Source organism: Netta rufina (assembly GCF_964035555.1).
Source record: "Netta rufina genome assembly, chromosome: 20".
Classification (NCBI taxonomy): domain Eukaryota; kingdom Metazoa; phylum Chordata; class Aves; order Anseriformes; family Anatidae; genus Netta; species Netta rufina.
Window position 1 is genome coordinate 5,990,037 of NC_140144.1, and position 17,619 is coordinate 6,007,655.

Sequence of the window (17,619 nt, forward strand, 5' to 3'; positions counted from 1 at the left end):
CAGTTGCTGCACAAGAAGAGCTGGGCACTTAATCCTCTGTCTCAGCCCTCAACATCCAGCCATCTGTCCTCTCTGGCCCTGATGCAGTCTTGTTGATTAATCTTAGGAAATTGTGATCACACCGTGGCCGAGCTCCCCCCCTGTGTGAGGACTGCAGCAGTGTTGAAAATAGAAGTGTGGTATGAGACACAGTCCTCGCTAACATGGTCTGGAGCTTTCCAGGGAAAAATGTGAGAGGCTTGTATTCCTCTGCATGGCTTGGAGTCATCTCACGGAGCACGTTTGTGGAGGGTGGTGGGTGTCTATATGCAGCAGTATGTTCATTTTGCAGAGTAGAAATGAATACCCTGTGATCTTGACTGCTGTAATCTTTTCCAAGCAGTGATAGCACCCACAGCCTGCTCAAAGAGTGGGAGAATTGCCCTGATAGCAGCTGTGTGCAAAGCAAGATCGCCTGCATGACTTCAGTTACTGCTTGGAAGGCAGGCAGCCTTCATTCAGGATCTGTACAGACGCATCTGCCTTGAATCAGCAGTGCTCCCTACAGTCCGTAGCCAAGCAGTCTCTCCCTGAACCTTGCAGCTTGTGATGGATGGTGAGCAGGAGAAGGGGAGACAGACACTCTGCTAGGTGGGAAGTATGTCTGGGAAGTCGTCGCAGTGATGCTGCATGGAAAATCAGCTGGCCATAGCTAGATCTTTGTGCTGTCAATGAGAAATGCCAGGTAGTAAATATTATTACTCCTTTGTAGGATCTCGCTTTCCCTCCAAGCACTCCACTTGACAAAGATTAATTACCCCTTACAACTGTCCTGTGCTTTCGGTTAGTTTTGAATCCCAGGCTGCCGACGTGGCATGCAGAGATAGGGACTTGTTTGTGATCCCAGGGGCGTCACACAGCCAGTGCCTGATACTGTCCTGGCCGTGCCAGCACAATGTTATACAGACCTAAGCTGCTGGGTGTGCTAAGCCTTACCTCTCCCCTGCCAAAAGAATCTGGCACGCTTCAAATCTCTTCTACTTTTTCCTGCTTCTGTCTCTTAACCTGTTAGGTACACACGCCACCTTTCCACTGTTAAAGATTTTAAACCGGGATTTTCAAAGGCATCTACTGAAATTAGACATTCATATGCTGCTGAAATTCCAGCCTGGGTTTGTCAGAAGATCGGTCTTCAGTTGTACTTTCTCTCGTCACGGTTGTTGAACAAGAAAATAATGCATACTGCCACTTAAGATAAAGTGTGCCTCTTCCCTCTGCCAGCCTGAAAGCCTCTCAATTGCTCTGGCTGCTGGTGCTGTCTAATTAGTGTAACTTTCTCTCCAGTTTCATCTATTCCCCACAGTTAAAGAAAGCAACAGCAGCTAGGAAGTTGTTAAGAAGGATGGTTTAGCCACAGTAATAGGCTTGGTAATTATTTTTGTGATGGTACTTGTAGACAAGGAAGAAATCACAGCTGTCTAGTCTAATAAGTATCAAAAGTCCTGACGTTGCCGTCTTCCAGATATCCTTTCTTTAGTCAATTTAATACTGTCAAATACTATTTAAAACTCAACCCTTTAGCAGCAGCACTCACTCACCCAAACCAGCCCCAGGAAAACAGAGCTGTACCTAGGGGCTGTAGGAATAGCTCTTTAGGAGTAGCACTTGAGATGCGAGGACGAAACAGAGATAAAACCATGTTTTTCTAATTTGGGGGCTTGGTGAAAGCAAAACAATGTCTATGAGCAGGATCCTTAGATTATGTCATTAATTTAAGGTTTTTTGTTTCAGGGTCAGAAAGGAGATCCTGGGCTGTCGCCTGGAAAAGCTCGCAGTGGACAGAAGGTAAGACTGACCAGACTGCACAGGCATTGAGACTGTGTTGTACTGTAAGCCCTGTGCGTTCATGTGGAGGGGGTCCGTACTGCAGCCATAAGCAACACAGACACTCAAGTAGATTGTGGACTTAAAATTAAGACTTAGACCCTGGATTCAGGACTAAAGAGTCAGCTAAGGTAGTGGCCACAGTGCACTGAAGTGCTTGCTGCCACAGCTTCTTGTCATCCAGGTGTTTATCTGTCTTAGGTGTAACCTAAAGCCCAAACTTAAGTCCCTGCTGCTGCAAGCATGCGGCTGCTTAAGCTAGGTGCTTAAATAGTGGATATACATCTGTGTGAGATACAGCCACACACCGCCGTCTCTGGGCATGCAGCTGTAGAAAGAGGCAATCCCAATACATGCAATTAAAACCGTGAAGGCAAAAGAAATGATGTTCTTGCTGAGGAACAGTGCTTTGCCTCCCGTCACAAACGCAGCCCGCAGCAGACTGCTGCTCTGAGAGCAGCTTTGCTGTCTCGCTGGCAGAGAAGGAGAACTTCTCAGACCACTGCACTGCCAAAGTGTGGATCCTGCTGTGTGGTAACCAGAAGCCTTCCCACCAACGTCTCATCAAATTGACACAAAGCACACACAACTGGGAAGTGTGGCTGCTTTCTGGATGTAGCAACTGTTAAGGATCAGAGTTCTCCTGCTAATTCCTTTCAATGAATTATGAGCCCCTTTTTTGCTGTTTCACAGCTGAGTGAATTTTACTGAAGCAGCAAGGCCTCACAGAAGTCTAGAAATGAATAGAAGAGCGATCAGAACTTCCCAACACCTACCTCAGTTACTTCTATCAGTAGTGTCTGCACAATACTTCGTAATTCATGTTCGGGGCAAGAAGCCTGCACCTCTTCCTTTCATCATATGCCTTGCTGTAAATTCACAGCTAATAGAAAACATCAGCCATGAAGAGCTCAGGCCCTTCATTTGAAACCAGATGCTGCAATGAAGTAGTGCACGCCACACAAACATGAGATGGAGGGTGACACTAGCACACAATGAGATGGCTAAATCTGAAACGATGCCTTTAACTTAACAGCACGAGATGCCTTTTGAAATGTCGGGTACTATATCAGAACGGCATCACATGGAAACCATCCACACGGACAATCTGGAACTGTTCTCCTGTAAGCATGCTTAATGTAAGAAAGGGAGAGATCCAGATCACTTTCAGCTCATGTTAACAAGGCTTTGTTCCTGTTAGCAGTAATAGAAACAAGAAATTTCCAGCAGGACTTTGGAGCAATGCCTAATTTTCAAGCTAGATACTCCAAGCGTTAGAGACCCTAAAGGTTTGATCCTAATCAGAGGAGGCCAAAATGTACTTGTGCTAATGGATCAGATGTTAGAGAGTTCTCACACCAAAGTGCTCTTTCTATGATGATTTGGATTTGCCAGCTGGGAAGTGATGCAATCCCTTTTCAGAAGTGCAGGCCACTGAAAAACCTCTCCCAAGAGCAGCCTGTAAAGTTTCAATCCATGTTACATAGGCAGGTTAAATACTTACACCAACAGAGCCACCTGAACTGGAGCCATGAGCTGAGCCAGCGTGGTAGCGCAATAAGAGCAGAACCACAGGATTTGGCAGGGGGTATCTGCTGTTCTTGTTGCATATAAAAGCTAGAATTTTCTTGCCTTGGAGATTTAAACACCTATGGAAAGGCAAATGAAGCAAGTGGCTGAATGAGAGCCTTTTTTAAAAAAAAAAAAAAGGCATTCATTCTGCTGGTAAAAAGCTGGGCTCCAGCAGCAGCTGTAACTAATTAACTGGGTTTATAATTTATATGAGCCAGTTTAAAAAGATGGTGTTTAAATCTACACTTCTTATCCATTCTGTTTTTGAAGAGTCGCAATTAGAATCACAAATATCAATAGCTGGGTACTACCATAGGCAAAATAATTTTAGTAACAGTGTGCTAAGCACAGGGACAATGTTGATGAAAATTAATGCGACTTGCTTGCTTCCTACAGGGAGATGTGGGCTTACCTGGTTTGACTGGGTTCCCTGGACCACCTGGTAGAAAGGTAAGTGTGTGTCCTTTTCTAATGGATAAAATCACTATTGTTAATTTAAATTGCCTTCCTCTAACTCTAGCTGAAAGATTCAGTTAAGCACTGGTACCCAGCAAAAAAAATCTTCTGCCTGTTTCACAGGTGTGTAAACCATGACACAGGGCTGGAGCAACTGCCTGGGGGTTGTAACAGCAACGCTCTGTATGAGTACAAAATGAAATTCTGAATCCAGGTTTCTCTTCCTTCTTTCTATTTGGTGTCCACTGCACTGCATCATCCCTCTGTGCCCTGACACTGGGTCCTCATCAGGAGGCTGAGTTCAGATCTGGCTCAGTTCATATGTTAACTGGGTGGACCTAGAACCTACATCAGTACTCAAAGGTTGGATTCAGGATAGGTTTAGGCACTCCAGGGGAAAACCTGACTGTCTCTCCTGCTAAAGCATATTTCAAACAAAACATGTGTAGGCCTCCCCTCTATTTTGCCTGGAGACTGACAGCACCAGTCAGGTTTTGCTTTATTTGCTTCTACGTTGATGTTTCAACATTAGCATTGCCAACAACATGCCTCTGCCTAGAAAACGACACACGGGGGTAGAGCACAAGATCCTTCCATCCTTTCTGTTGCAGCAGAGCATGTGCATGTGTTCACATGTACAAGTCCACACCGCAGTACCTTAGTGATCCCTACCTTGAGTCCGCACCTTTCATATATCAAGGACACTTCAGCTGACCTTCGAGCTCCAGGCTGTTTTGGCAGGTTGGTTTGGTTTTCTGGAAGCTGTTGAAGGGAGCTGCTTGATAGTTGGGCTCAGCAGACATGACTCTCCTTCCCAGTGAGCCAACATTGACAGAGCAAAGCCGAACAGTTAAATTTAGCACTCTTGGTTCAAGCACTTTTGGTCAATGGGCCGTTGAAGATATACTGCTGTTCCTCAGGCCAATTAGCTGCACACAAACACCACCTCAAGTATGCTTTAAGACTGTAGGGAGAGAAAAAAGCTCTGAAGGAAGCTAAAAGAAACCCTTCCTCTCCGCGACTGTTCGCTGTATGCTTTATATTGGAATCAAACTGGCAAGGGTAGGGGACTGTGTTTATGTTTCTACTTCCAAAGCTGATCATGCTGTATGGAGCTAGGAGTAGAAAAGCGATTAATTAGCCATCTTTTGCTGTCACAAACAACTTCTAATAAATAAGGTGCAAAGAATATCATTTTCCTGGTATAACAGCTCATAAAACAAAACCTTGTGGTTATGATCAGCAAAATGCAATGTCAGGAGAGCAAGGCCTCATAGTGGAAAAAAATGGAGAAGGAATAGGAGATTGAACAAACATTCCTGAGTCCAGCACATGGCCTTCACATCTGATCTTGGCTCCCCTAGGACAGGATGAAGGCAGGGGTATGCTTCTGTTTCTCTGAGTAATGAACAAGTTGGATGCAGAATTTTTTCCTTTGGTACAGCTTAAAAAAAAGTACCTCCCAGTAGCACTAGCCTGGCAGTGGTTTTGGTGTAACCTGGCTTTTATTAGCATCCTGTATTAAGAAAAAAAAAATAAATTACAGCTGTTGGAGAAATGTTTGGAAAAATCTTTTTTTATTTGGATTCCCTGCTGGCATTCTCCCAGTGAAAATATGCTGGTGTTTGGCCGAAAATAGGCAACACAGCTTGGCTACCAGAAAACAGCTACGCCTTGGAAATGGACATCCCTCCCTCTGACTCCATGGGGGACAGTGAAAAGAGCTCTGAGGACTTTGATCTGAGAATTCTGTGTAGAAACTTTCGGAGAGGCAAAAGAAACAAAACACTTCTCTCACTAAATGAAACAAAAGTCTCAGCAGCGTGAGCTGGAGCCACAAGCAAGCGGCATACGGTTTTGGACAGCATGGCTTACACCACAGCGCCTGCCTCGTGGATGCACACCTTTGGCTCTTTGTAGGACCAGAGAGCCTGGTCTGCCATGCCCAGACATCTCAGCAGCACTCACTGCATCGTTACTGTTGGCCTCAAATGCTGTGGAGGAGCCAGTGGTTGTAGCAAAGTGCAAGGTTATGCGGGACAGCAGCAGTGAGAGAGAAGCAGCTCTGCTAAAGTCACTCAGGGAGTAAAGGCAGAGCTGTGAATTGGTCAGTGCTTGAAAACACATCGTGTCGTGCCGATCTCACTCGCTGGCCTCTTTACTCCTTACATTTCCTATCAAAGTGCAGGATGGTTCCTTATAGCCAGGATAGCGTGAATTATAAATATCATCACAGATGAGCAAATCCTTCACTGGAGTGCAATTTCCTTTCTAAATCACAGCCCTTTGTGTTGAACACCCTGTAATCATCAGGAAGTGTTTGGATAAAAGAGCAAATGCAGTTGTTTTCATACCCTCTGCCCTGTCATTTTAGAGCTATTTGAAGAGGATTTAGCAGGTAAATGCTTTCACATTCCAGCTAACTTCAGCATATACAAGCTTTTCTGTTTTCTCCTCATTATAATTAACCTGAGACAGAAATAACTGCAATATACCGTCAAGAAACACACATTTGAAGCTTCCCAGAGCTCACTATAAATAGTGAAGAGGATATTTAATAGGATGCAACAGTAGTAGAGTACGTATTTAACTTCAGTGGAATTCACTTACCATTATAGAGATAGCAGTGCAGTGCTTGGTGCAGACATTAGCTCATGTTGTGCTTTGAGTGCCTGAGGGGGCTGTCCCCCAGCCACCTGCCCTAGGTGGACAGCAGAGGCTTGAAATCCCTGTCCTGCAGGAACCCAGCCAGAGCAGGATGATCCAGAGCAGCCAAGCCAGGCACCTCTGTCTTGTCTGGATGGAATTAGACTTCTCTGGGGGTGTATATCCATGGAGGTAATTCCTCCAGCTCTCTGGAAACAAACGTAGTTCCTGCTCCAGGCCGTGGATGGAGGAGCTGGGCAGAGGCCCCAGGAAGAAACCCATGGGCTCCATGCTGTGCCAGGGTGCGTCTGGCCATGCTGAACCCCAGGCTGTTTGCACTGGCAGCTCTCTGGAAGGGGTGAGATGGGCACCAGAACAGACGTCCTCAGCCTCACAGCACCCTGCTGGTCCCTGCTGCAGGGACAGGCCATGTTTGGCCTTCCACACCCGGGTGGGTTTGGAGCTTTGCAATCCCAGCCATCTCCCCTCCTTTCTGGGCCTTGTCCAGGAGCCAGAGAGCAGCTAAACGTGACAGGATCTCGAGGGGCAGACTGCTGGAGGTGTGCAGGGAATCCATCTGCTGGTGCTGCTCCAGCAGCTGCTGGGCACTGCCAATGTAGGAGCCACAGGCTGAAATGTGCTAACAGTGTTCGGAGAAAGGACCTTCTAGGAAGTTCAGATAAGGGCCAGCCGGTAGCCAGATGGTTTTTCAGATCATCCACCACCTTCTCAGGGGTGTGCAGCTCAGAAAGAGCAGGCCGTGATACATCAGCAAGGTTGAGCAGGGGAGAGATGCGGTGAAAAGGGAATTGATGATTTTCCAGGCCAAAATGTCTGAAATAACGAGCGAGGAGGAATGCGAAGGGGAGTGGGTAGTAGCCAGGATGGCTGAGAGCATTGCATACCTCCGCCAGTGCAGGCTTAGGCTGCAGGTCTAAAATAGCCCATGGGAAGAATAAAAAAGCAGTTAAGCAGAGGTGTGGACCTGGGAGCAGAAACAGGCCTGGGTTCATCTGGTGAGGGAAGCGAGAGGCTGAGGCCATGGCCAGGGCTTGGTCAGGGCTTCCAGAGCAAGGGGCTGCTCCCCGTGGGCTTCGCAGACAGGCAACGTGTGCGGGAAGCCCTGGGCTGGGACAGGGCGAGGAGCAGAGGCTGAGTTGCAATTAGCAGTTGTAACCCACCCTGAAAGCCTTTTGTTATTTCTGTAGTATGTGCGCAAGGATTATTTCTTGTTTGTTTTCTCTGCCCGTTTGTTTCAGGTTAAATTTTCTGCCCCCCTCCCTCCTTTTTTTTTTTTTCTCAGTCTTTCTAGTAGCCCAGCTAAACAATCATCTCTCTAACCGAATTTAATCTTCTAATCTGCTCTGACTCCACTTGACGGAGTTTTGATTTATTTTAAATAGCTGAAGTAACATAATAAAGGGAAACAAAAAAATCTGAAGTGCCTGCCACTTGCAGTATTTAGCCCATGTTTGGAGAGAGATTTAGCTAAATCCTGGGGAAAGGGAACTGTCTTAAAATACATACTGATCAGTCTGCAGCTGAACAGGCTACCGTTGTAAAGCTCCAGTGTCTGCATCTCAAAAAAAAAAAAAAAAAAAAGGAAACTGAAGCAGGTTTATGAAAGACCTGTGAGAATGATTTGAAGCCTGCAACACCTGCCAGCTAGCAAGATGGATTAAGAAACTCATTCAAACTAATTCAGCAGAAAGCAGGTTAAGAGAGAGAGAGCTCACCATTTTAGGTAGCTTGATAACGAAGAGCTCTGCATGTTGTCATACCTTGTAATAATTAGGTTAGAAAAGCTGGAAGCTAGACAAGTTCAAGCTAGAAACCAAGCTGAAGCTTCCCATGACAGTAAGTGGTTTTGGAGCTTTTTCCTATGGCATTTCAACTTCTAAAGCAAAAGTGAGAGCTCTCTGAAATGCGAGTGACCCACTTCATGTAAGGATTGGTGCAAGAATTGCCAGATGAAATTACACAGGAATGATCACTGCTTTCACCGTGGGCTTGAGATCTGCAGTTGAGATCCAGGCTTTTCTGAAGGCAGCAGCTCAAGTCCCCCAGATTGCCCAAAGCCAACGCTTTAGCCTACAGGCCTGTGGTTTCCTAAGGATGACAGATAACTGTGGATTACAAATAGCCAGACCTGACTGTAGATACAACTGTCTGTTGATGGAGCAAGTCCTTCTCAAGTAGCCGCCAGCCAGACCCTGGTGGTGCAGGCTGCTGCCACACTGCCTTGCAGCACAGCCTGGGACCATGGGCAGGATTTGGGCTGTGCAGACAAACTAGTACGTTAAAAGGTTATGATCGTGTAGTGCTAGCCCATATCCAACGACCTGCTTCTTGTCAGAACTTTAGTCCTACCTGCAAAGAGAAATTCAAACCAAACCTTATATACATAATCATTTTTGTTTTCTAATTCATCTTTTTTACCGTATTTCAACAGGGATATAAAGGCTACCCTGGACCACCAGGTCACCCTGGAGACCAGGTGAGTCTTCTCAATTTCCTCAACCTGCAAAGAGGGGTGGATTGACTGACTCTGCTGCTAGTTTGGATCCTATACAGCCTGCTCAGTGTGGACAGCCAGCTCCTGCCAGGGGCAGCTTGGTACACACAGGGGATGTACAGTGAGCTCCCACACTGCCAGGAGCTGTGCACACACACTGAGCATCAGCAGGTTGGTGAGAGGACACTGCCTTGGAGTTTCTAAATTGAATTTCTAATTTTTATTGCTCGACCACGTTAGGTTTATGTAGTGGAAGAAATACCAGCTCACCATATTCCCCACTTTTTTTTTCTTTTACATTAATTTCATCTGGAGTTTACTAGCTGCATCATATTTAGTACTAACATGTATTTCCCCTCCCAAAGCCTATTCCCCCTCTCCCCTTTTCTATCCCCCCTTTATTTGGTTAAGTCTGATGTTTGCAGTTCAGAAAAAAAAAGGGCAATGAATAGCAGGCCCTGTTAGCAATGATGTTAAAGGATATTATACATGAATCCATTTAGTTCTGAAGAATTTTGGCAGTGCTTCCTCACCAGTAAAATGCTTCCATATGCCAGATATAGATGCAGCCTTACACCTTCTCTTAGCCTCCTTGTTTCGAACTATCTGCTGCTTTCACTGCAGATGGAGGGAGAAGGAGAAATACCAACACTTGCTTAATGCATGGATCCTACTGACAGGGCTTCTGCTTGCTTTTTTCCCCTCATTAATTTATTTTGCTGTCCACTTTTAATATTTTCTTCTTTATAAATTTGCATAAAGTTAATTCATTCCACCCCCTCTCAAAGTAACTGAAAAGGTTTCTCAAGTGCAGCATTCACCTTACCTTGTCTCTCTTCTTTCCAAAGGGTGAACGAGGACCAGACGGAAGCCCTGGTGCCAAAGGTTATCCTGGCAGGCAGGTGCAGTAAATCTCATCGTGCTGTGCACAGACTAGGGATTTGGGTGTGCAGGTAGCTAAATATGTGCCATGCTAAATACATGCCCCACTAAAGACAGTGCAGACCCCTGGAACAAGGAAACTAAGAATCACTGAGGTCGGAAAAGACTTGATCAAGTCCATGTCTGGCTTTCCTTCTTCCCTGCCCGAGATCCTGTAGCAATGCCATGGCCTATCACTGAGGGAGACACTAAGGTTGTTAGAATGTATTTTATGACTGTAATGGATAAAACCTGAATTTCTGTAACAAAATCTATATGGTTTTTGATTCACTATAAGACTATGAAAAAACAAATAACAGCAGAGAAACAAACATGAAAGCTGCTAACCCCTCACTTTTAGGCAAGTTCTTGCATCTGATGTTGAACAGGTTAGAAACCTGGGACATAAAGCGTATTTCTGAATTAAAAGATTTTAGCTAGTAAAATTTGCTTATATAATCATATACATATATATTCATATGTATAAAGTTATACGTGGTCCAATAATATGTATAAATCGAATTTGTGGCTGCAAAAAAAAAAAAAAAAAAGAAAATCAAATTTTTGTCTTCTATCTGAAAAATAAAATTACTAAGACAACATTAGGAATGGTGGAGCATGCAAAGGAAAATGGAGCAGGATCAGACACCTTATTTTCTTACTTATGTAAGATGTGGAGTAGTTGGAAGAAAAGTAAGAAGTAGAATTTAAAAGATCTCTAATTGGAATCTGTATGCAGGCAGGAGACAGGCCCTGTAGAATTTTACAGTGAAATGAGTTTGTCATGTTTTTTTAAATGGACATATTATTGTTAGATTCCCCCATTTTTGTATTTACATACATAATTAAGAAGGCAGGCATTCCCATGAGTTCATACGAGAGTCTTTACCCAGATGTACATGGCACTGGACTAAGCATGAGCTAAATCTTCAGAATAAGTCTGCATTCCCCCTGCCTCAGACTATCAGTAGTGTATGATCTATTTTAAATTCCAAATTAGATCAATACCTCGCTTAGCAAATTGTAGGTGGAATACACAGATGCCTGCTGGAGAATGCAGATGGTAGACCTGGAGGGAAGTTTTATGCACCTGACTAAATGCTGCATTCATACCCTGAAAGGCTCTCAGAGATGTGTGTGCCAAAGAATCTCCTAGGTGTGAATGTGCATTAGATGACTAATAGAAAACGGTCCGAGCTTTAATGGACATACAAGGCTAATGAATGCTGTTTAGCAATTCACAGCAGTGCTCTGCCCATCAGATAAGCAGGGTGAAATATTTGCACTTGACATACGAAGAACAAAAGCACTTTCTTCAAATGTGGTTTGGGTCAAGAAAGTGACTTTTCTTTTTTAAAGCAGCTTTTTTCAGTATATCTGAATGCCGTGTGTATCCAGCATCGGGGCTGTTTACTTTAATGAGATTTTACTACTTGTTACTCCTGTCAGCTGTGCTGGCTCTGCAGTGCTATGGGAGAGCGAGCTTGGCTCTGTTTTGATTTGTGCATCATAGGCAGAACTGTTAACTTCGCCCCGGTGGCTGAGTTCTCTGACTGGCAATGATGTATGAGCCAGAAAAGAGCACAACTTGACTTTCAGATCCCAGGCTGTGCGTGCAGTGCTGCCAGCTAAAGGAAATACGGACATTGCCTTTTTTTATTATTATTACTCTTTTTGCTTCCAAAAAAGCCCAGCAACATTTGGAATTGGATAAAAATTGATCTGGAAACTTGCTAGAGGACAATAAACATGAAAATTCATCATGCATTTTTACAGGGTTCCTTTTCACAGCAGTAGGGACAGAAATGGATGGTAATGCTGCAGAGGGCTAGAGATGTGCAGCACCTGCACTGCTACGTGACCTTGTAGGCTGTAAAAATGAGAGGGGCTCTGTCACTGCATCAGGGCCCGACTGTGTTCCCCAAACAGGTATCAAAATATATTTGTCACTGCTATGTGTGTTCAGTTAGGCAGGGAAATGAAACGAGAGCTGTCGGGTACAGAGGATCACTGTATGTTGCTTCTGAAGTGTAATGCAACCTCTGCGCCCTGCTGCATGAGTCTTTCTGATCTTTATGATCAGAAATCATTACTTGAGCCCCGGGGAAGGCTCACTACATGCAGCTGCCTCAGGTTCTGCAGAGGCACAGCTCCCCAACAATGGGAGATTTGTGTTTGTGTCATTTTGTTGTTTTTTTTTCCTCCTTTGTTGATACGCCTTGGACTCAGCACTGAAAGCAGAACCACGCAGGGACAGTGCTGGAGACTTGGCAGTGCTCGTTAGGTGAAGTTAAAGCCTGTCCACATTTGTCTTTGTTTTCTCCCTTCTGTTCTAGGGCTTACCTGGCCCCATAGGGGAAGCTGGTCCAAAAGGCAGTCGGGTAAGCAGCCTTTGATTTGTGTTTACTTGTTTCTACAAAGGGCTTCTCAAGAAACTGTATGCTTAATTTTGCAAACCTGAGACAAGTTCCTCTAAGTTGTTGGATTCAGGGGATTTGAATTGCACACTGGTTACTTACTGAAACACTGTTAATTTTTTTAAATTAAACTCTGAATATACCAAGATTAAAGATCAATGATAGCTCTGATGATGTAAAGCCAACCCCTTACATTGCAGGAAGGGAAGAATGGTATACAAATTCCTACAGAAGACCAAAGTCTGAACTTTCTGCAAGCCCCAATTCCCAAAGGCCTCTTTAGTTTCAATAAATGTGGTTCAGTGGTCTTTGACCGTGCTGAATATGGGCTCTTTTGGGTATAGTCTTGAGTTTGGGAGTGATTTATATCATTATGCAGAAGGGTAAGCCAGCATCTTGAAGCCATGTGCAAATATAAACATTAATATTTCTGTTCTGCCTCCTTTTGCTCATCAAATTGAATTTCTGGGAGTTCTTCCTCACTGCAAAGGATTTTATTTTTTTTAACAGTTAAGACTCCCTTTAATCACATTTTGTTCTTTTCCTGCAATTGTAAATTCACAATGAGATTCTGACCCAATAAAATTCCCTCTCTCCCTGACACGTGATACTTTCTCTATATGCAATAAATTCAACCAGCTGGCTTTCATCACTGGGAAAACTGCAAGGAATAAACAAATGCTGACCCTCTAGCTAGCCGTATTCCTGAGCTGGGGAGGGAGAACACATGCTCGGTGTCCTGCAGGGGAGAGGAAGGTCTGGGAGAGAACAAACAGCTTGCTCACCTCGCTTCTGCAAGTGATAACATTTTTCCTGGTGCATCCGTTTCACTGGCCTAACCAAGATCTCATGGAATTGTCAACTGGTAGCTGTATAATTCTGAGAGCACTGTTTAGCAGAAAGACTTGAAAATTATTTTCTGCTTTGCACCCAAGTGCTGCGTACTGAAGTATTTCTAGCTTCCCAGGAAAGCCACTCTCAGTTCAACTGCAGTCAATCAGAATTGGGTACAGATCTCTAAGGTGAGATCTCTGCATTTTGTGGAGTAAGGCAATCAGCTGTGGGCTCTTCTCCACCTCCCCATCTCTGTTTTTTTCTTCTGCAGGGTGTAGTTCAGGAGTCGCATGGTTTGTCTTGGGGTTCAGGAGGCAAAGGCAGGCAGCATCATTACAATGTGGCCGTATTTCCCAGTGGGATATCGTCCCTAGAGGAAGCGCAACCCAAAGGGAGCGATGGACTGGTGAAAGAATTTGGTGGGGCTGACAGTAAGAGATTTAGTGATGATGGAGAAAGAAAGATGAGAGAAAATCAGTGTTAGCACTTGGCTCTTGTAACAGCGAGGTGCCACTGAGGGGGCTCCCTGCTGAAATTCACTTCCTCTCGATTCTGCATGTTTGGCACAAACAGTCCTTTGCAAAGGACCAGCACACAAGGTAACTTTGTGCTAACTGCTGAGCAAAGAGGATTAAACACAAGGCTTCAATTGTTGCAAGGGAAAGGAAATGTAGCATTTTATGCAGCGCGTCCTGTCTGAGCGGGATCTCAGAGGCGCACAGAAACATCGCGTACTCGAAATGCGACCGCTGCTGCTGAGCGTGGAAGGAATGGGTTACTTCTGCCATCACTCCTGCTAACCTTGAACCAAGCTGCCTTTCCCTCAGGTATGCTCAGAGCCAGCCCAGGTAAGGTCTTTTGTTGCTGGCCTCTTCCTGCCCGGAACCCTCCTGATCCCTGGTGTGAGGGTATGTGCCCTTGGACTACATCGTGGAAGCCAGCACCATGCAGTCCATGGGCATATACACTTGCCTCAAGGTTTATTTCATCACGGCTGCCACTGACCAACGCTGGAGGATGCTCTGCTGCTCTTCAGGAAAGACAGACTGACTGGATGCTAATGGATAAATAGAGCTGACTACTTGTTTCTTCTTCCCTTTAGGGATATATTGGTCTCCCAGGATTATTTGGGCTACCAGGGGCTGATGGAGAACGAGTGAGTATTTTCTGAAGAAAACCTTGGTGTATTGCTTGACTGCAGTTCTTCAGAGCCTGGTGTAACCTTTTCTATCCTTGTTCCTGAGAAAAGAGGCAAGCACGCCTAGTGTTTGAACACTCCTTTAGCCTGTTTCTGCCCTTGCATGAAGATCTGTGTCCTTGTATGATGCTGATATTCAGCTCAGGAAAACCCACACTTCAGGCAGGATCCTCAGACCACACTGATGTGTAGGAAAGAGCTTTTCTGTGTTGTGCTTCACTAAAAATCTGCCATCCAAGAGCTTTTCTGTGTTGTGCTTCACTAAAAATCTGCCATCCTCCTCACCCTTGCAATCTCATCTTAGTGGGGTGGGGATGGAGAACAAAATGAGTGGGAATTTCCTGCTCTCACAGAAGTGGCATCCCAGCCACAGTATCCCAGCCTTTTTGGTGTCCAACTGGAGGTGTCTGGAAGGAGCCTGCCTCTCGGAAGCAGCAGTGCCTGGGGTTCCTGACGATGGCTTTCCTTCCAGTTGCATCAAGTTGGGCAGTCAAGACTGTGGGGCCCATGGAAGGACACCTGTGGCTGTGTTCCCATGTGTCCTCCCTTCCTCCCACCCTCTCCATCATACCTTCTCCAATCCCATGTGCTCAGAGCCTTGCAGAACCTCTCTTGCTTTTTTGCTCCTTTCCCCCAAGTCCCCCCACCTGCCTCATCTCCACCTATCCAAGGACTCCCTCTTCCCCCAGCACGAGCTCCTAAGGAAGGGCACTGTAAGATGAAGCCAGTTTTATTCTCACTTTTTCTCCCTCAAACGCAAGCTCCAGAAACCAGAGAGGCCCTGGGAGCATGTGGGAGTGAGTGTGCCTGCCTGGGAGGGGACTGCCCTGCGCTCGAGAGTCGCTGATTTAATGCTTGTATAACTAAATAAGAAACATAAACAGAAGTTCTCCAGCGAGCGCCTTGGCGGTGGCCTTCAGTCGGTTCCAGACCAGTAGCTTAATGACTGCTCCTGCTAAGCACAGCCTCAGCCTGTTGCCCTGGGTGTGGATGCTGCCTGCGTGTGTCCTCGGGGCCGTAGTTAGTGGGTGAAGGTTAATTGTCCTCCGCTCTCGCAGCTGACTGCAAGGAGCTGACATTTTGCTTCCCGAACAATGCCGCAGTCATTAGGCTGGTTTGCATTCCCCTTTCTCTTCTCGTTTTGTTTTGTGTTGTTGGTTGGCTGTTTGCTTTCTCAACCAGACCTATTATTTTTTTTTCTCTGTGTGTTTTCCTTGCAGGGGATCCCTGGAGTTCCTGGGAAGAGGGGCAAGATGGGTAGGCCGGTAAAGTTTTTCCTCGTCTATTATGCAGACTTTGTTGAATGTAAACAAAACACACGGCTTTTGGCTGGGCCCTTCAGTGTCTTCTGATGGGAACTAAATGGGGAGATCAAACAAACCTTTCCATGTCTCTTTTCTCAAGCAGGAAGAAAACTGAAGATACAAGTACTGTTCTCTTCCTTTCATGCTCTGCCCACTGCACAGGCATTTCTGTTCTTTGTTGCACTGCCCATGCTCCCTTGGGTCCTACACTGCTCAGATTCTCTTCTGCAGTGTCTTTCCTCATGCTCCCACTGAATGTGCTGTTTAATTCCTGCTGTGACTGCAACATCCCAGGTATCTGTGCTTGTTCTGCTGGTCCCATCACATTTCCCTTTTTAGCTGTGATTCCCTCCAACCTTTGTATCGTCTCAGTTTGTATGAACCAGCGTGCTTTGGTATAGGCACGTTTCTGTCCCTGGTGGTACAGACAGGTGAGATGAGGACATGGTTGATGAGCAAGGAGACCAGGTAAACTTGAGCATGACCAGGAGGAAGAGGTGTCTGAAGGTAGGGATGAATAGAAGGTGGAACTGAAAGCTACACAGAAGGGGGTTTGTGCTGCCTGATTGAGGAAATCAGTGTAGAGATCAGGAGTCAGTGCAGAGAGCAGACACATTCATGCTCTGGTGTTTCGCATCACCTTTGCACCTTGTTCTTCATGTCAGCCTGAGTGTCTCAATCTCCTGACACTGCTCTCACAGGCTCCTTGTAAAATATCCTCTCACCCACGCACGGAAAAACCCAGTGCTTTCCTCTTGTCCCCTTGCATGCGAGCGTGTGCTTTCCAGGATCCCCACGCCCACCGCGTGCTGTTCTCAGCGACAGCCGTGCAAGCAGCTCGACAGAGCCCCATTCATCCGGGCTGGCTGCTCTTCTCTCGCCAGGATGGGGGAAGGTCGAGAGGATTTTTTTGGGGGCGGTGGTGGAAACGTGTACCAAGTCTTACAGTTTTGTAAGCCGCTCGTTGCACCAGAAACCTCCGTGATGAATAACTGCAGCGAGCCGCTCGATGTAAGGATGACTCACTGACCAGAGCAAAACAAACAAAGCAACTGTCGTTAGGTACAAGGCTTTCTGCTCTCCGGCTCCTTTCTGCACAGCCCATGCTGTGGGCTCAAAGCATCCCAGCTGTTGTTTGGCTCGCGCCTGTAATCTTCCAGGCAAGGGTTTTTTGTCTTGTGGTCACTGTTATGAACAGGGCACTCCCCTGAGACCCAGGAGTCTCAAAACCTTGGAGGCATTCAGGCTTGGGATCTAGAGAAGGGACTAAATGGCTGCACGTGAGCACCTTTGTTCTTCTCGGCTCTCTCTGAGAGCTGTGGCTCCATCCACGTTTCGTGCCATCAGGTTTAATAAGAACTCCTGAATGGACCAATGCTGCTGCTTTGTACTCCCAAGCGTGAACAAAAAGGTTATGTGGCATCTAGAGGTATTCAGGAAATCCCTGGGAAAGCAGAAAGCAGGAACCAGCTGAGCTGGTTCCCTTCCCAGCACTTATCTCCTGGCCGGGGCTGTCTCCCAGCCGGCTTGCAGCGTTCGTGAGCCTGCTGTGATTTTTCTGGTCTCTCACATCCCCGCTCCGCGAGGTTTGCTGGCACGGCTGCTGTTCCTGTTCTACTTCAGCGCTGTCACAGCAATGGAGAGCTCTTGGGAGCCTTTATTAGCTACCATCCGAGGCTGGTAAATGCTCCGGGGAGTGGGGAAGGAGCTGTTATCAAACACATTCTCTACCTAGTTTTGCTCGGTATGAGACAGCAGCGGATTAAGAGGAGCAGGGGGCTGGGGGAGTTTGCATGTGACACCGTGGGCCTCCCAGAATGATGTAAGAGCAAACGATTAAAATAGACGAGCTGGACATGAGTCAGATTTTGAAAGCGTTCCAGGGAAGTTAAG

At 46.0% G+C, this 17,619-nt stretch overlaps 1 protein-coding gene across 1 annotated transcript in view; it reads left to right on the forward strand.

Annotated features, from left to right (window-relative positions):
- COL27A1 (collagen type XXVII alpha 1 chain) overlaps positions 1–17,619 on the forward strand; it is a gene marked incomplete at its 5' end in the record, with an annotated part of 148,529 nt that overhangs the window by 35,327 nt on the left and 95,583 nt on the right. The window contains 7 exons of the mRNA XM_084298834.1: positions 1,771–1,824; positions 3,832–3,885; positions 8,990–9,034; positions 9,901–9,954; positions 12,310–12,354; positions 14,327–14,380; positions 15,643–15,687. Coding sequence (XP_084154960.1) covers positions 1,771–1,824; positions 3,832–3,885; positions 8,990–9,034; positions 9,901–9,954; positions 12,310–12,354; positions 14,327–14,380; positions 15,643–15,687 — 351 coding nt within the window. The remainder of the gene's footprint in view (positions 1–1,770; positions 1,825–3,831; positions 3,886–8,989; positions 9,035–9,900; positions 9,955–12,309; positions 12,355–14,326; positions 14,381–15,642; positions 15,688–17,619) is intronic.